Source organism: Lycorma delicatula, chromosome 1 (assembly GCF_047948215.1).
Source record: "Lycorma delicatula isolate Av1 chromosome 1, ASM4794821v1, whole genome shotgun sequence".
Lineage (NCBI taxonomy): Eukaryota > Metazoa > Arthropoda > Insecta > Hemiptera > Fulgoridae > Lycorma > Lycorma delicatula.
In genome coordinates this window covers 287672034-287691467 of record NC_134455.1, presented here as the reverse complement: position 1 = coordinate 287691467, position 19434 = coordinate 287672034, and the positions used below count along the sequence as shown (strand labels likewise).

The window sequence follows — 19434 nt, the reverse complement described above, 5'->3', positions numbered from 1 at the left end:
GGTAATAAAAAATAATAATATTTGACAAATAAAATTAAACAGACTAGGTTCCATGGCAGTAGCAGGTGATTTGTGAATTCATAATAAAAAGATTCATTAATCTTTATCTTTATTTTTGCCTGTGGTATTCTTACTCTTTTTAACACATTATGTTTCTGAACTCACTGCTGACAATGAATATAGATTTGAACCTTAGAGAGTTTGCTCTATTGTGTACTATTAATTTGTAATCATTTTCAGTTGGCATTCAAATATTCTCAATAAGGAACCTAATAAATGCTCAATATAGACCTTGTTTTATTTTAACTCAAGACTTTTCAACTCTGATATGTTAGTTTAGAAACTGCAATCAGTAACCCGTGTTCACTTTTTCCATCTTTATAAACTGACTACTCTTTTCACATACACATTTATATCTCTGTGCACGACTTGTTAACACTGCCAGATTTACTATTTAACTGAATAGAACTGCTCTTATTACAGAGTAATAAACAATATTTATTATTTATTTAATAGATTTCATATTTTTTTGGGCATAATTCTAAACTACTGCTACTATCCAATGATTTTTACAAATAAGTAAATGAGTTAATAATCTGCTGAGTAAGAACAATCTTTTAAACATTTCTAAAAACTATGAAAAAATACTGACTAGTCTGTAATTAGTGACTTCACAACTCAGTTTTAATTATCAATGTAGAGTAACATTAGATATGATTTAATATTTTTCAATATTGTATAACAGATTTTATGATGTGTTGATAATGGATGTAGTCTTATCTCATCTGCAATAATACTGTGGAATGGAATATCACAGTGAAATCTTGTATAATGCCAGCTTCAATGAGACAATCACCTCTGGAGGTGAGCAGTTTTTTAAATGTTAATGAATTTTGATATTGATAATTATATTAGAAACCTTCATTAAAAACATTAAATGATAAACTATCAAACTAAGATGATGATCATTCCCTCAACTGAACACGGCTAATATATTTTTATCAATCCTGTTTACTTCCATTCAAATACCTAACTTTGGACTTCAAACTAATATTCCACAATAGGAACAGCAAAAAGGTTCTGGTGCACATGCACTGAATAGCAAAGAAGATACCAACAATGCTGCATCATTTAAGAAATCTTCAGATGGGTATACAGAACTATCTTTTAGCAAAAAGATTTAGTTTACAATGTTCAATAGATATTACTTACACACTGAAAATAAGTTTTTATTAAAAAATCTATTGGTAATAGTTAAAAATCCCATTACAACTAAATGAATTTAGTTTAGAGTTTAAATCTCCACATTTTCAAGTCAAGTAAGTAAGTAGCCTTGTTCTCAAGCAATAAATAAAATTATACATTGCTTTATTTACAACTTAATACATCATAATAAAAACTTGTGTATTGAAGTAACATGTGTTATTTGATGTTAAAAAATCACTTTGTGATTAATAATTAATGTTTGAAACAGTGCAGGAATGTTTCAGTCAGATTCATTGACAGAGAAATAATTCTGAAACAATGCAACCTTACATCTAAGCGTACTCCACTAATTGGGGTGCAGTTTAATACATACTACTCTTACTGATACTGTAAATAAGATTGTAAATGGCACATCAATAATTTGTAAAGACATTCACCAACGTATATCAAACAAATTGTACTATTCCTATAAGTATCTAAGCAGAAATGAACTGATATTAAATACAGAAAAGTTAAACTTTCATAAATTTAAGAATAAATATAACAAGAAAACACCTTAGAACAATTATTTTGATTTGCGTACAAATCCGTAGCACACTACAAACAAATCTAAGCGTTAACTGAAAACTTATAAGCTTTAATAAAATAAGTATATATTTATAACATTAAAGATACATATAACATTAAAGATACATAAAACATTATAAATACATTAAGACAAAAACGGATAAATAGTGTAAAGTATTATAGAAATGAAAATGTCAGTCAAAATATCATTTAAGGTATATTTCTGGTAATGAGTTTCCTCAAAAAATTAGTTTAGTGGGTAAACTGTATTTTATATTAACATATAACACTGGTGGTGATATCTGTGGTAGTGTAATAGCATATAATTATGTTTTTAAAGCATAGACTATTTTAAGTTTTCCTCTTTAATCAAGATAATCAAACTGTACCCAACTTCACAAAGTCAATTAAATGGCAAAAACTTGCAGGATTAAAAAAAATCTGTAACTCGGCAAAAATAATCTTTTCACTACTGTTTCTTACAACCAGAATTAAAAAATAAATCCGTAGTAAACATTTCATAAAAACTCATAATAATAATAATAATAATAACAAAGTTAATAAAAATGTCCACTACATTAATATCAACTACTTACTTGCTTCAATGAAAACTTTTAGAGCTTCAACCAGTTCTACTCCAGTATAGGACAACAGATTCTCCAACATTGAGCGATACCTAGAAAAAAACTTCTTTAGCAAATTTCTGAAATATAAAAATTTAAACAGTAAATAAAGACAAATAAAAATTCACTCACAATTTAAAGGAACAAGTTATGTTAGAGGACTTACAGTCCATTCCAAATTGTGGATGGTTTAGATTAGGCAGTAAACACATCCATTCACAAACAAAATAATTTAGTATTTAAGTTGTAAAATTTATGACTGATGAAGCTACAGTTGGTACTTGCGTTATTAATCCCAAAACAACTTTAGAATGTGCTGCAAATGCTACTGGAACTGTACAAGACTACACTTCATTTACATTCATACATATCATCCTCATTCATCCTTTGAAGTAATATCTTGTGATTCCAGAGGCCAAACAGAAAAATAAAGATGTGCTACTGGGAAGTTTAATTCTTAAGAAAATTATAAGTGAATTATTAAACTTCAAACCCATTACTGTCACCTCTGACACAGAAAAATAGTTTGAATAACGTCATTTGTATATTTGTTTGGCAGTAATTAATTTCCATTCATCTGAAGAAAGCTTATTTTCTCAGTGAAGACTTGAGGTCAAATTACAAACTGATAGAACATTAACTGATAACAGCAGTAGCTGAAAAATTCTCTTGGCACAAACTGATTTTATATGGAAAAGAATTCAATACAATTCATCAATTATTATAGAAAACACATGAAATACAATATAAAAAATTTGTTTGTAACCTTTTCTCATCACAATGATCCGTGGTTGATTGGCGCTCCCCTAAAATATGTTTGTATCTGATTGCCTCCCTTCATAGTCTTATGCTACCCTCTTGTGAAAAAAATGTCAAAAAATTACAGTACATTTAACAGATTCTGACAAAAAAAAACCGTTACGATTGAATATTTTTTATGCCTGTAACAAAAAAAAATTGAAACAGAACAAAAATTACGATAATTTAATTGCAGAATTTTTTTTGCACATTTCTACAGTGTTTTTTATTAGCGAAATTTGTTTTTTTTGCTTTGTGTTTATGAAACATAGTTTGCTGATTTTAAAAATAATACGTTCAAGCAAATCGGTTGAAAATTGGGCAAAATATGATGAAAAACCCGTGTCATAAATCACAGATTAGTAACATGTGTTAGTATAAGTGAAAGTAGATTCAGAAAACTACGTTTTATAAAAATTCCCACCACTCAAAAGGTTATTCAGATTGACAAAAAACCTTTTTTACTGTATACTGTTATTCATTACGAATCGATATGTTACATGTTTACCGATATCATTTGTCACAAAAGATATTTATAGACCTCAAGTAAAAGTGACATATATATGATCACAAATCCTTCTTTTTTTTTGTGTGTGCTGTATATCATAATTTACTATATGTTTCAATACATCGATATGTTGCTAGTAAGATAAGCTATTTTTGTAAATAATAAATAAATCCGTAATCCTCATAGCAATTATAATACACAAGTCACACACATACACACACACACAAGCACATTTCTGAGAAAAAAAATGGTCATATTCTTTCTAGTCTAAATAAAACATTTTACATCGTATAAACATCGTTCAAATTGTGTAATAAAACTGATTCCTTTGTGAATATAAAAAAATAACCGACTTAGATGCCGTATAAAATGATTTTGTAACAGCGTTTTAAAACTGACGCCGTACATAACCAGTTCCAAGGCTACATGATCTGAAAAGTAGTCAGTATCTTGTTGAATAAAGACTCCTTGTATTTATTGATAAGAACTACATTTTGAGTTCACACTACTGATAAAATGCACAGAAATCTGTGAACAAGGTGTGTTAACTGTAATTTGACAGAACAATTATCCATGCTGGAGGCGATACTGTCTTCATTCCTAACTAAATTGCTTTATGGAAATCTTCTTCTTCGTTAAACAATTATCACTCACAGAAGAATCACAGTATGTTTTTTTAAAATAGTAACAAAAAATGTATTCTGAATTTGCTGGAAAATAGTTTAGTAACAATACAATGCACTATATACAATATCCAAGAAGATAAGGCATCAAACTTCTCATGAAACAAAACGTGTGTGATAAGACTGGCTAAAGAAAAATAAATCAATTTTAGAAAATGTATGTTAAAAGGGGAACTTTATAATTTAATAAAATATAAAGTTAAGAAAAGGATGAAAAGAGTAAAACTGGATAAACAGCTACTAAAAATGAACACACTATGTTGTACTTACCTGGATTTGAATCCCATAATACTAATACAACCTAAAGTAACAGGGTATTCCATTTTAATTCAACAAATGATCACTGCATCACTACTATTAATTTTGTTGACATTTGGTAAATGATAACTACTCATCTTGTAGTAGCCAAAAAATATTTTTTTATATTTAAAAAAAATGTTTTCTGGAGTAAATAGACTATTTTCTAACTCACCAGCAGGTAAAAACATGCATTTTCATCACTTATTTCATGAGCTGTACCATTCTTATTTTACATCATACAGAGGGTCAAAAAGGGATTTTGAAAAGAGTAAAGATGGAAATTAACCTTAGTGTCAAAATCCATTTTGTTGCATAACCACATCTTGTAATGTTTACAAATTGTTTTTTCAAATTTTGGGCCCAAAATAAATAATGAAGGGCTTAGGGCAACAGGCCTGTTTTTTACCATTTAACTCTTAGCTATTAGTACTACTTACTTATAAAAAAATGAGACTGTTAACAAGTGTCCTTCATTAAAAAAAAAAATGGTGGCCAAATCATAAGATTTTGTAAATGTCTCATTTTTGGGGCCCAAAAACCCAATGTGAGACAGGTGGCAAAAATCTGAAATATTTACAGCAGTAAGTACGTTTTATATACTTTAAAACCACATAAAATTTATTTTGTTACTCAAAGGGGTTGACAAGTAATGAAGCCAACAAAACCACTAAAAACACTGTTCTTTCTAACTGTAAACAAAGTATCCAAAAATACTGATGTTATATATTTTTTCAGAATATAAAAATTACAACTAAACTCATTAGAATGAATAAATTGACAATTAATAAATAATCAATCACAAAATGATAAATAGTCAATTACAGTATGATAAATAATAATTATAAAATGATAATTCAAATATATTAACAAGTTCAATTCACTTTTACCTTATTTTACTCCTGCTAATGGAAGTTATGAATAAATCTTGCACTTTTTCATAACAAACTTAATATAACTTAGTGCTCCTACCATTTCTTTATTAAGTAGAACTGAACAAAGAAAGCGATATGAATTACGACATGACTGTTGTAATTTTAAGTCCTCATTCGTCTTTGGTGTAATGTTGGGTCCTCCTCCAGTGGTTGGTAGAAAAAGCTCTGAAGGCATGAGTCTTTAAAATATTTTCCAGTTGAACCTGTTTGATTATCCTTCAATGATTTCTTGAATGAAGTATCAGGACCCTGTGGATGGAAAAGGCGTATTTGATATTCCTCTTCATTTTCATGTTATTTTGACTTCAATGACTTCACTTAACTACCACTTGCCATCATATACACAGCAGACATAATTTTTACAATTTGGCGTTGGTAAACCTATAAAGCAATCAGAAACACTGATGTCCTTGTGTACTGATACAAACATAAATGTTTCTGATTCAGAGGTCAACTGAACTTTCAGAATACATTTCTGACTTGTTGGAATATAATTGTGAAAGGATCTTGTTTCTGGGATTGTTGTGATTACCTGATAACAAGAACATAGGTCTCCTTCAGCCTCTTGAAAATCTTTATTAGAACAGAAAATAAAGGTAATATTTTTAATATTGTCTTTACAATAATTCAAACATTGTTTTCCATGGTGAGGAAAACAAATGCCATTCAGCTGCAATTTCAAAATCTTCTTGATGGAGCACAAATTTATGAATTTTTTTTTTTCATACTGGGCTGAGGAGCCATCAGAAAAAAATAGTTTAACTTGTGGTAAGTGTTTTTATTTTATTTATAACTTGCTTTTGGAAGCTGAAGAATGATGTAGTATTGTGCTTCAAGCACTCATTAATCACACAGTAACTTTGGTTTTGTAATTTTCCTTCTTTTTTAGAATGTATGAGAAATGGACGTACTGTGGCATAAGTTTTTGACCAATTATATGACTGGACTTCATCCTATATCACAAAAGGAAAATTTTGAGAGAGGTCTCCCATTACAATACATTCACTCTCCAAGTTTTCCTTTTTAATGTTGAGGAAAGTACCTTGTTTCTTTGCAACAAAATGATGCCTATTTAGATTATTTAAATTTTCAGTAAGTTTATTGCATTTTTTGAATGCTCCAACTACTTTTGTAATAAACTTAAAATATTACATTTTTCCTAGGTTCATGTAACTGTTTTCATTCTATCCTTTATTTTAATGATTAATTCTTCTTCATATTCCCTACCTAAATCAGCATTATTTTGTGATACTTAACTGGTTCTTCTGTAAAACTATTTAAATCATAGGAATCATTTAATTTACTGGTAACTGACTCTGCTATTTTTGTAACTTTATTTTTTTAAATCGGTTCCTTTGTGCTGACCGACAATTTTTTAACCTTAATGAGGAAAATGCCAAGTGCTGAACAAGCTATATTCACTGACTCGACTATAACATGTTGAGGCTCAAATATATCTTGACATTCCGGTTCGCTTTCTGTATCATCTTGTGGTTTTTGTATTTTGTTTAAGCATTTTATACAGTGCTCTGCCTGAAATTAATTTTAAATTTGGATTGCTTGTTAAAAGTGTCAAAGAGATTTCTTAACTGGTTTAGTGTGCAGCTAGATTGGTCAGAGCAACTTTTTCCATTAATATGAAAATATTTATCTAAATATTTGGTTTTATGAAAAGTACAGGTATTTTTTGTTTCAGTACATCCACTTCTTAAAGATATCAATGTTATTTGCTGTTCAGTAAATTCTAAAATATAGTGTAATAAAGTCAATTTGTGATATACTGTTTTAGTGTGAATAGCAATAGAACACTCCATAATCCGTTTTTTAAAAAAAGCAAGGGTTCTTACAATAACAATACAGTTAGCAGAAATTATAAAACTACCAATTACACCTCATTTTGTCTTATCCCAGTTTATCTACAGCTAAAATAAAAATTTCTCAAATTAATAAAATTAAAAATAATAGATATTGCATAAAAGAGAAGTTCACTGCTAATAAAATTACTTTATAAACAAGTGTACATTACCTAACCACAGAATTAATGCTAGCAACAATACAATATATCACAATGAAATCAAAATAGTATCTGAGCCTTCTACAATTTTTACATTCAGGAATATGGAAACATTCATGTCCATGCTTGTCTATTCACTTTTGTGTTTAAACATGAGTTTGTGTGCATAAATCATACTTTAAGTAACAAACTATCTAGAATATAAGCTTTCTCATTATAGACATAGCAAAATATTTTGTATAGTAGGCCTACATTATTATCTGAAAAAATAAATGCTGTGAATTTTTTGGATACATTGTTCAAAATGTATTGTATAATTTTGAATTATCAAACAACAATTTGTAAATTTAATTTCAGTAAACATTACAACATTAAAAATATTTTTTTTAAATAAAAAAAAAATTTTTTTAGGTTACTACAAGGTAGGTAGTTATTATATTTCAAATATCAACAAAATCAAAAACAGTATAATAATTTTTTTGAAAATTTGTTGAATTAAAATGGAATAACTATTGCATTATATATAATGTTACGTTTATGGAAGTATCAGTGGCGGCTTGTAGCTAAAATTAGTGGGAGTGCTGCTCCAGAAAAATTTTTTCTGGGCCTTTTCAAGGTCATGTTTACTGTGGCCTTGAAAAGTTTTTTGTAAAATAAAAGAACCGGAAAAAAAATGTATCAAATAGAACAGTTGGAAGCAGGATAATAATCTAATTCTACACTTTATCAGATTCAAGAATATGTTACACGGTTTTTAAGCACAACACACACAGAGTAAAAAAAACTACTTTTCACAAGCACGCCAGGGTCAGCACTGCAGGAGCGACAGTGCTCTCTCTTTCTTGCAGCCTCGCATGCAACTTCCTATATGCACATGCACATCACAGCCAAACACCACGCCACTGGAACTATGAAGCGCACAGTTCCATACAAAGATTTTTGTATCTTTTTCATAAACTGGGGGATGGCTACTGACATTAAACTTAAAGATTATACATTGTACAAGTATAAAGAAAGAATTAAAGTAAAAAGGATTCATTATATTAAATGTTATCAATAATATCAAGTAGAAATAGAGGGTGCTACAGTTCCACAGTGCCTATATGCCAGCCACTACTGGAAAGTATTCAAATCGCAGTGTTGAAGCATTACTATAGACTAGAGAAAGAGCTGTCAATAAGCACAAAAACTGAAGACAATATTGAAAAATTCAAGGGCCTGTTGAAACTCTGTGAAAATTATCTTATAAATTCAAGTTCATATTAAAGTAAAGGCAGTAGTGAAGGTGAAAATATTGATTAAAACATTGTATACTTTGATTATATTTAATAAAAGTTTATCTTATATTAATGGATGATTAATTTTTATAAAATAAATGTTTAGATAAAGGATCTATGAAAGCAGAACTTAAAACTAAAGTGTATGTAAAATCTAATGCGGGCCTACAACTGCCTCCACCCCACTTCTATAACTAGGCATGCAGAACACTTACTACTGGTTGCTACAGAAGTAAAGAAAGACCTCCAAATGATATTACTTGTATTTATTATTTTTTTATTCTTTATTATTGTTTATTCTACCATATTCATTTAACTTTGCTGTAATATATTTAAGTTTGTCATTTAATTATTTATTTCATCTGTTATTTATTTATTCTAATGTATTTAATTATTTATTTGAGCTACTATATAAATTATTTTGTATGAAATCATTTTGTTTTACTTTTGTAAAATATAGTACAAATTAACATTTAATTAATTAAATTAATTTTATGTTTATTACAATACAAACTTAATATCTGTAATATTCATAATATTTTTTATAATAAATTTAATAATGATTATAATTTTATTACTTTTACTCACATTTCTTTAATATTATGTTTTTAATTATGTTTTTTTTTACAATTTATTTCATGAAATAAATAAATTACTTCTTATACATCTTGAGCAAAATATTAGGCATAAATAATTTTATTTGTTATAACAAATTACCAGAACATATTGTGTTACTAAAATAGTAACGTCATAATTGAATACGGTGCATGTCATTGCAAATTACTGGATGTGACTTTTGGAATACACTACTTTGGCTGCTGGTATGAGGAAAAGTCGCTGAGTGATGTTAAAAGCAATGGAGAGAATGCCACAGCTTACTACTGACCTGCCTTCAGATATTAAATACACTAAAACTTATTAAATACACTAAAATTTATCATTGTTCTAAAACTAAACTTTATTTAGCATTTTTTTAGTAAGTTTTTAATTATTTTTGATTTTATGAAACATAAACTTTAAATTGTTACTTTTCAACCAGCAGTATGAATTATTGTAAGAGAGAATTTTATTTATAGATGCGTAGTGTTCCATGGTGATGAGGTACATGTGTGCTAATGCCTAGGTTACACTCTGTGTTCCTAGCATGAACACAATTTGGCAGCAGATTGCATTCAGCTACTGAAGAAGATCTAGCAGTTTGAAATTGTCAAACTGTAAATCTGAGATAGACTGTTTTAAAGGACAAGACAGAAAATGATAATCTGGTGGCAGAAAACAAACTTTGAGTGGTAACTTAAGGAGGAAATTAAGTTGGTTTCAGACCGATGTGCTATCTCCTTGTAAGATATATCATTGAAACGTTCTCAATGAGGGCTTATTACTACAGTTACGAAAAGGTCCAAAATCCACATTTTTTTGGATTTTGGGCTTTTTTGGTCAAGTCGATTGCAATCAAAAGGGAGGTGCACAACTAGATGTTACAACAATCCTAAATCCACAATTTCAACATTCTACGGCTAATTGTTTTTGAGTTAAGCAAGATACATAGGTACGTACAGATGTCACGCCAATTAGTCAAAATGGATTCAGGGAAGGTCAAAATGGATATTTCCGTTGAAATATGAAAACCAAAATGTTTCACGATTACAATACTTCCTTTCCTTTGTACATGTAAAAATTTAGTTGTAATACTCTTCAATATATTCTAGAACAACCCATTTTTTCAATCACTATACATAAAATATATCATCTGATATATTCAATCATTTATTAAATTGATTCATCATACAAACAGGCATTCACATACATCATTTAATACATAGTTTTTGTTTTTTTTAGGGGTGGGGACGAAAGTAATCGTAAGATTTGAGAACAAGAATTTTCAATTGAATTTAACAGTAAAAGATCATTACATTAAAAATTTGGGTATATTCCCACCCTGTCACTGGTTTTAGCAACAGTAAATCTGTTGGAAAATTTAAACCCACATCCAGAATGATCATAATCTCAATGAAATGTATAATTTTTGCTTCGAATGTAAGATTACTTATTTGTTGTAATAAAAATGTTTCACCATTTTTGGAAGAAACATTCTATTGTACATGCTTGTTACTATTTTTTTTGATTGGTGAACTTCTAAATTATTCTTTAAAATACAAAATACAATACTATGTCAAGCATCTCAAAAGCAATTAAAAAATTTAACTTCCATTCAGATGACAAGTTAATGCACCTTATAAAAACTGCTTTTGGAAATTTGCAGTTATTAATAATGTTCTAACATGTACGGTCCCGTAACACCTTATACATATTTGTATATAACGAAACTGTGGTGAAACAAAATAAATACACACTTTTTAAAAGTGTAAAAAATTGACATGTATGAAAAGGAACAACCTTATGAAATGCCCAAACAGCAAAATCCATTCTAATGGAAAACTGCTTTAAAATCACAAAATAAATCTATTACATCAAAAACATTCATTGAAACAGATTATGCAAAATAAGGTAGTTACAGTTTACAGTAAGTGAATTCCGCATAAATTTTTGGTAAAATAATTACACTGTTCTAAGCAACCAGAACAACAAATATAAATTGAGCGTCAATGCTGAGAAATTAATTTTTACTGTATGTGAAATATTTTTAGTCTGTAAAGGCTCATGTTAAGGTAATTTTGTTATGAGTTATGGTAATGTTAGGCTTTTATTTTTTTTAATGATTCTTAAAATACGTTGACAGTTTCTTACTTAAATAATCAATAAAGATTTTTTGTTTAATTGTAGCAATTTTATGCCCATCTATGCACCATAGGACATATAAGTAGTAACAGATCAGTTATAGGGTAAAATATGGCTGCAGTTATGTGGTAAATCCTTAATTGAATGAGTTGTTTTCGATCCCTTTTGTTCATGCAGTAACTAAATGTTCGATATTATCTCATGACTATTCATATATCTAGCTATTTTTAATTTTATTTTATAATTATAACCTTAGATATTTATATATGTATTGTAGATATTGTCTCCAGTGGTTACATTAATGAGGGGACTAGTAGGAGTGCCATGTTTGTGGATTTTGATCAAAGTGCTACAGGATGAATCTGTTTACATCAAGTTTATTATGTCTTGTGTCATTAATTAACAGAATTTTTGGTTAATTTAAGTTGTTTTTGTAAATTTATTTTATAATTTTATTAAGTATTAAGTAGAACTGTTGTTATTTTTCATTGCTTACCTCAATGTTTGTATGCAATCAGTTTTTTCAGTCTCTGTGAAGTATGAATTTATTAAGAATGTTAATTTATTACATTTGTAGAATTGCAAATTTTGATGTTAATGTATCAATAAGTTTGGCTATCATAGATGATCTTGAACTGCAGTGGCTTAACTGGTTTTCTATATAGCGTTTCAGCATCAAAGTGAAAGTTTGCTTACACCCTGTTATTTTAATGATAACGTATATTTTGTTTTTAATGCTCTTTGTCCAACAGAATGGCATATTGCACATTCTAACTTTATTACATTAAATCTTTAGCAATATTTTTTTTCAATCGTTCAACAAGGTTATTGATTATTCAGTATGCTGAATCAAAATCTTGTCAGTAAATAACTGGTTACAAATTATAAAAAAACTGCATAATATAATACTTTACATATAATCTAAATGTAAGATATAATCTCTCTCTGAATGGGGATCATACAGCAAAATTGAAATTCAATGGTGTCATTTTTCATAATTCTTTTAAACTACTGAGTAAAATAACTAATTAAATCTACGGCCACTTTTTCTGTAGGAGAAAATAATAAACCAAAAGAGAAAATTCGGTGGAATACGGAAAATACAAGTAGAAACTACGATATTCATAATACTAATATAACACTAATATATTACTTCATAGGCATACATAAATTATCTTATCTTACCTTTCGGCTTGATCTTTATGAGATCCGCCAGAATTAGCTAACAGTGTCAACTGCTGTCTCACATTACCACAAAGAGAACTCATTTTACAAAACGAAACCTTCTAACCTAATAAACTTGACAATAATATTTTAGAAGTAGTCTACGTAGAACTCTATGAATCCTCGTAACCGTAATCCACATTTATAGCAATCAAAAAATATAAAATAAAATATTCAATTTATTTAATATATCAAACAAGAGAATCTAAATTTCCACAAATCGAAATCTACAGCTCTCCGTACCTGATCAAAATTAACAAAATTTCTTTTGAGCGAACTAAAAATGATAGTACATCACTAACGCACTGTGAACAGTTCACATGTATGAGTAGTTCACAATAACTACAAGTTGTCAAAATTTGAGGCACAATAAGAAGTACATGATATTTTGAGATATTTTTAGCTTCCGGGATCAGCGTTAAATATTGCTTCAGAGGATGAAATGAAATGACAATCGTGTAAAATTCCATGTCTGACCGGGATTCGAACCTGGAACCTCTGGGAGAAAGGCGAGACGAACCACTCGCGCCACGGAGGCCGGCTTAAAATGTTGAAATTACTAGACACGTAATTTTTTAAACATTTTTTATTAAAATAGTAAAAAAATATTATTTAGAAAATAAGTTATAGAATTGTGTATACGTTCTCTATATTACACAGTTCTATGAGAGTATAATACGGAGTTTGAAAGTTACTTTTTATCTGCAATCAGAATGTGTATTCAAGAACTATACTCACACAAGTTGTTATCTTTTAGACCAAATATTAAACAGATTTTTTGTTTGTTTGAATATATGTTATATTAAGAATCTGATACTACATCAATACGAAGTTTCTCGATATAAATTTCTCAAATACGAAATGCATTTTTTGTAAATTAAATTACTTAAAAAAAGCGCTTGATTATGAAGATTTTTAACAAGAAAATATTAAACTTTAACATTTTGTCACTATAAAACTATTACTTTTATCTACTTCTAAACATAATCGCCGACAGCAGTGAATTTATTCGTAAAGCGACTCAAAAAATCAAATACACTCCTCAACTCCTTATTGAACCAATCCATTAAACCATTTAAACAAAATGTTTTAGTACTCTATTTCAGGAAAAAAGTAAACTTCTCCAGTTTACCAGAGAAAATGAAGGTAAACCACTAAAAAACTTCATCAGTAACCTATGTTAATAATAAAACAATTTGGAATGAGTTACCAGTAATAAAATTTTGCTAATAGACAAAGCTGGGAAGATGGGAATAAGCCTCATCATACATCAAAAGATTGTTTAGAAGGTCTGGGATTAATATTTATCATATCCTACAATAAACTTCATGTTGTGACAAAAAACCTGTTGCATGATCAACACCATTTAGTGCATGCAAAATCTGTATCTTATACAGATGTTATTGTAGTTCTTATGCAAAATCCCTATACTGCTATCAAAAATACTTTATAATACTGCTTGTCATCATGCTGGAGAGATAACACTATATTGTAGAGCAGCCTCCATTCTCTATTTTTGGTCTACGCACATTTTTAACACTGGTTCTTTTCTCACGAGAAGCCCATTTGCTCGACGTTTTTATTAACTGGGCAGAAGGTACCAGATCATTATGAGAAATATTAAAATAATTCCAATACACTCATTTGCGGTTCATGTAACAATGATTGTTTTTTTAATAAGTTTTAACGCCAAAAGCATAGTGCATAACTCTCCAGCATTCAATCATGATTGAATGATAAAACAAGGGCTGCAAGACAGCGATAATTTCATTTTCTCCCTCTCATCAGTGGTAGACTGTATTGGCTTTTGCCAAATCACCTGATTCACTGCCACACCACTTTAAAAAAAATCACTGAAGCAAACTTAAGATTTGTAATTTTCTGGTATTGATTATCATTATTTCTGAATAAAGTCATTATTTTGGCTATTTTTAATTTTCAACATACTACTGTGGCTTTAATTAAATCATTAACTCCTGCTTTAACAAGACATTAATTAAACCTATCAATTGGCCGACTATATGCTCCATAAAATATTTTTGGATTACACAAGACTACACATTTATTTATTCTATTTAAGACCTAATATTTAAGTCTACTTCTTCCTTTTGACTAGTTCTTAAATCAACAGTGTTGAAAACTATCTCAAGAAAAATTTGAATCTTTATTGCACATTATTCTCTTATTTTACATAAAATTAATTGCTGTCATTTGAACATACCAAAAATATTTGAAGTAAGAGATTGTTCTGATTTCTCAACGTCAAGAAAAGAGCAAGCTTTTGATCGCACAACTTCAAGCTGCTGAGTTTGATGTAGTGAAACTGAGGAAGTAGTTGATTCTCTTAAATGAGTTGTGGAGATGCTGTCTGTGGGCAACAAAAATCTATATCAGTTGCTTGAGAATGCTGACAATCAACATGCTGCTGAGGTTGCAGAAGTTTCCACCATTATTCATATATATTGATATCCTTCATAGGTTCGACACTTTGGTGTTTGAAGCAACCCTTGAGGAAAGTGAACAGTTGCATAAGAAGAAATTGTTGTGGTACAATGATGCATTGGTCCTTTATAAATCCAAATGTGACTCTCTTTCACCATATATTCTTGTGGCACAGATTAGGTCTAAATTCAGATAGCAAAGTAGTTCTGGATAAACTGGTATTGACAATACTCTTCTGAAATGCCAAAATATAAGTTGGCCAATAGCTTCCAAAATTATTTGGAAATTATAAATTAATTTATGCTAAATATTCATAATACAAAAATATTATTTTATGATAATTTAATATGTAATTCAAACAGTAAAACTAAAACTATATTGGCAGTTAAAAATGAAAATGGATTTGAAAATAAGTAAAACAGGTTACACAACTTAACCAAAAATACAAAAGAATTCAACTTTTGTTGTCTCATCCCCTATTCTAGTTGCAGAGGCAACTATACATTCTTTTTCAATATTTCAAATAACCATAATATTGCTACATTTCAAACAAGCATCCATTTGAATGATTATGTTGGTGAATAAGAATATTTTATTTTCTGCTGATAACTAGGAAGTTAAAAGTTGCATTTTAAATACAAAGAATAAACATACAAATGACATTAATGAAATCTATATGTGTATTTAAAAAAGAGTCACAGATACTATTAACATCTCTGTTACAAATTTAATTAGTAAATCTATCATTTCCAGTGTCTTAAGACTTCTAGTGTCATTCTTTTATTCTTTAAGAATCGTTATTTAATTTACAAAAGTATGGTCCAATTTCATTATTATTTCTATTTCCCAAAGAATTTGAAAAAAAATATTAAAAACAGACTTAAAATTTCTTGAAGAGCATGTAAAATCCAACAAACCTTATGCACAATGTTAGAAAAAATTGTCTACTGACACAGCTCTTCTCTTAGTAGAAAATATTTGAAATAGCATAGGTAACAATAGCATAGGTAACACCTTTTTAGTTAAAGCATTTGATATGATTCTGTATTTCTTACTAATGAAAATTCTACTTTACTATGTCTTACCAAAAGTAAGCTGGTTTTTTAATAAGAATATACTTGTAAAACATAATCCCTTTAAGATGTAGAACACAGAATATCACAATAATTTTATATACAGTAATAACAATATTAAAAAAAACAAAAAAAAACTGAAATTTTTGCATCTTTGTACATAAATTATATGTAATAATTTTTATTACCATCTGACTTTTATACAAAGTCAGATGTTATTATGTTTAGTATTTTTACTTATTTATTTTTTTATTCTTTTTATTTTGTGATCCTGCTTTGATCAAGATGTTAGCATCGTTTCTCCTGATCTCTCCAGGAAAAGATGATACAAAGCTCATTTTTTTATTAGTGGAGTAGTATACTTACTGATTTCTGATGTGATCTGCTTAATGTATTATTGCATACTGATTAGAATAAAAGATTTATTTATTTACATAAGTAAAAATGGAAATTTAATTATATGTCTGACAAAATATGAACTTATTTACCTCAATGATAAAACTGACATACTAGCTGAATACCTGTTGGGTGGAGGGATGTTATTAATAGAATAGTGAAATGCTCTATATGCTATGAAGCAATTAACATGTTCATGAACAATCTATTAGAATCACACATTACTAATATATCAAATATTCACCCATGCTTCAAATCTTTAGCTGCAACTTTCTGTATATTAATTAAATTATATTGCTTACAGTAGCATCAACCTAAAAAATAACATTGAAATAAAAGTAATATCTGCAGTAGTAAATGATAATTTCTACTATTAATTATTGGCAAACCTTCATTTTTCAAACACAAATCATATATTACTCAAATATATATATAAAATTATGTATAAATATATTTTAAACCTATCCCATGGTGACTAAGTATTGAATATATTGTGAGTCAGCAGTTGCTTAAACCTTATCATGAACCTGAATTATTGTAACTATTTATTAGGAGAAAAAAAGATTATTTCAATGGAATAAAAATATTTAGCAATTAAAAATGTCTTAGCATTTTAATGAAATATTTTTTTTTATTATTGGTAGATAGTATTAATCTCATATCATAATTTCTCCATGAACTTTGACCTAACATTCAAATAATGTTGACTTGGACCTATACAAACATACTAGTTTCATTTCTTTTGTCATTATTATAAGTATATAAATGTATTTTAAAACTGTCTATTACTGATTACTGCTACATAAAAAAGATAATGAAGGAATAATGATATTTAATTTTAAGTTTTTAACAGGATGTATTTAGGTTTCACACTTTCTTATCCCTACAAGATGGAATCAATGACTTTCTAATTTAGCCCAAAAACGCTTTCCAAATTTTTTTTCAATTGATCCCAAAAAATAGTTTTGAGTACTGCACCATATCAAGAGAGATTATCAACCCATATAATACACTCCTATTATCATAAAGCCTAGGTATCTAAACTTAGAGCAAAGATATTTAAACATTTTATTATGCAATTGTAATCTGTATGGCTATTCCTACTTCAAACCTTGGGAGCCTAGATGTGGGTATCAAGAGTTGAATGGATGAACTCACACAGTATGGACATCCGCTTCTTTTACTCAGTGATTTTCTTATTTGGCTGAATTTTTTGGTGCTTTTCTGATTTGGACTTAATTGGTGGCATTGGTATGGAAGTGTTTTATGATTATCGGTTAACAGAGTTATTTTTTATTAGGCTTTTAGAAGATCAACCTTATTTTCACTGGCAATAAAAGCTGGTTTTGTTTGTCTTAGCATTCTGCAGGAACAAACAGGCCAGACAGTTGTTTATTCAACTTCAACTACTATGTTAAAGTCATCTTTGTCGTAGGACTACTATTTTCAATTATCCCAGGTGAGTCTCTGAAATTTTTTAAGTGCCAGGGAGAATATAAGGGGAAACTTACTTCCTCTGCAACTTTACTATCCTTTCTCACTCATCCATACCCTATCATATCTCCATTGATCCTGGACCTCTCCAGGATCAAAGAGGACCCCTCTTCTTCAAATCCGACCCCGAATTTGGAGGGATAGATTTTACTGCCCCCTCTTGACCACAATTAATAAGCCGTGTGGGATGTCAAAAGACGAGATTTTTGATCCCTGACAAAGGTTTAGTGTTTGCTGCTAAAATTTCATACAAAGACGTGGAACAGAAATGAATCCTTTCAAGCTAAGCAAGAAACTTGAGTGGTCTCCAGCTAGGAGTATACACCCCAACTTTGACATCAAATCCTCCGAGGTTATGGAAACTGAAGTGGCTCGCCTACTTGCATTTGTAGCAGCATCTGTTGAGCAGAAGTCTATTCCTGCGTTGAAGCATCTTATAGCTGCTTCTTCCAATGAGAAGGAGCACCCCTTGACCAGGTTTTGAGGTACTAGTGACTAGACTCGAGGTACTGGACTCATCTCTACACCGATGATGTAGAGAGGAGCACGAAGCGAAAGATTAAGGTCATCGATAAGGATCTATCCTTGCTAGCACATGACTTCAGGGGTCTAGGTGAGATGTCGAGCATTCTGGTCTGTGCTTCAACTGCTGCAAGCCAGTGCACTGGAAACAACAGTGTACAGAGAAAGTTGCTTGAATCTGGTGTGTCTTGGAGGATTACAATTCATTGAGCGGCGCCTGCACCAAGCAAATTTGAAGGTTATTCAACTTAATGCGAACCGGTGTTGGCAGGCCATGGAAATTGCTGGCAGATGGCCCATTAGCTTGGTGTGGACCTGTTGGCTATTTCTGAGCCAACAGGAACTCAGGCGTGGGGATCAGGTGGCTCGTTGATAATGTTGGCGACTCATGCCTGGGGTTTCCTGCGGCGGGCATTCCACTGGTCAACTCCACACGTGGCGAGGGTTTCGTACCAGCTGATCTGGGAGAAATGGTGGTTTTTTCGTGCTAATATTCCCCAATACTGATATAGAGGTTTTTCTCAATTTTCTAGAGCTCCTATTTGACTGTGTCGCTGGCATCTGAGGATGGAGGCTCATCATTCTGGGTGATTTTAGTGCAAAGCTTCCTAGCTTGGCGGATACACAGCAGAACCT

General features: G+C 29.8%; 1 protein-coding gene across 1 annotated transcript in view; it reads right to left on the bottom strand.

Annotated features, from left to right (window-relative positions):
• Positions 1-13150, bottom strand: part of CSN4 (COP9 signalosome subunit 4) — a 56069-nt gene extending 42919 nt beyond the window's left edge. The window contains exons 1-2 of the mRNA XM_075379111.1: positions 12833-13150; positions 2370-2449 (exon numbers count right to left, since the gene is read on the bottom strand). Of these exons, the coding sequence (XP_075235226.1) occupies positions 2370-2449; positions 12833-12915 (163 nt within the window). The 5' untranslated portion in view covers positions 12916-13150. The remainder of the gene's footprint in view (positions 1-2369; positions 2450-12832) is intronic.
• Positions 13151-19434: the final 6284 nt, after the last annotated feature.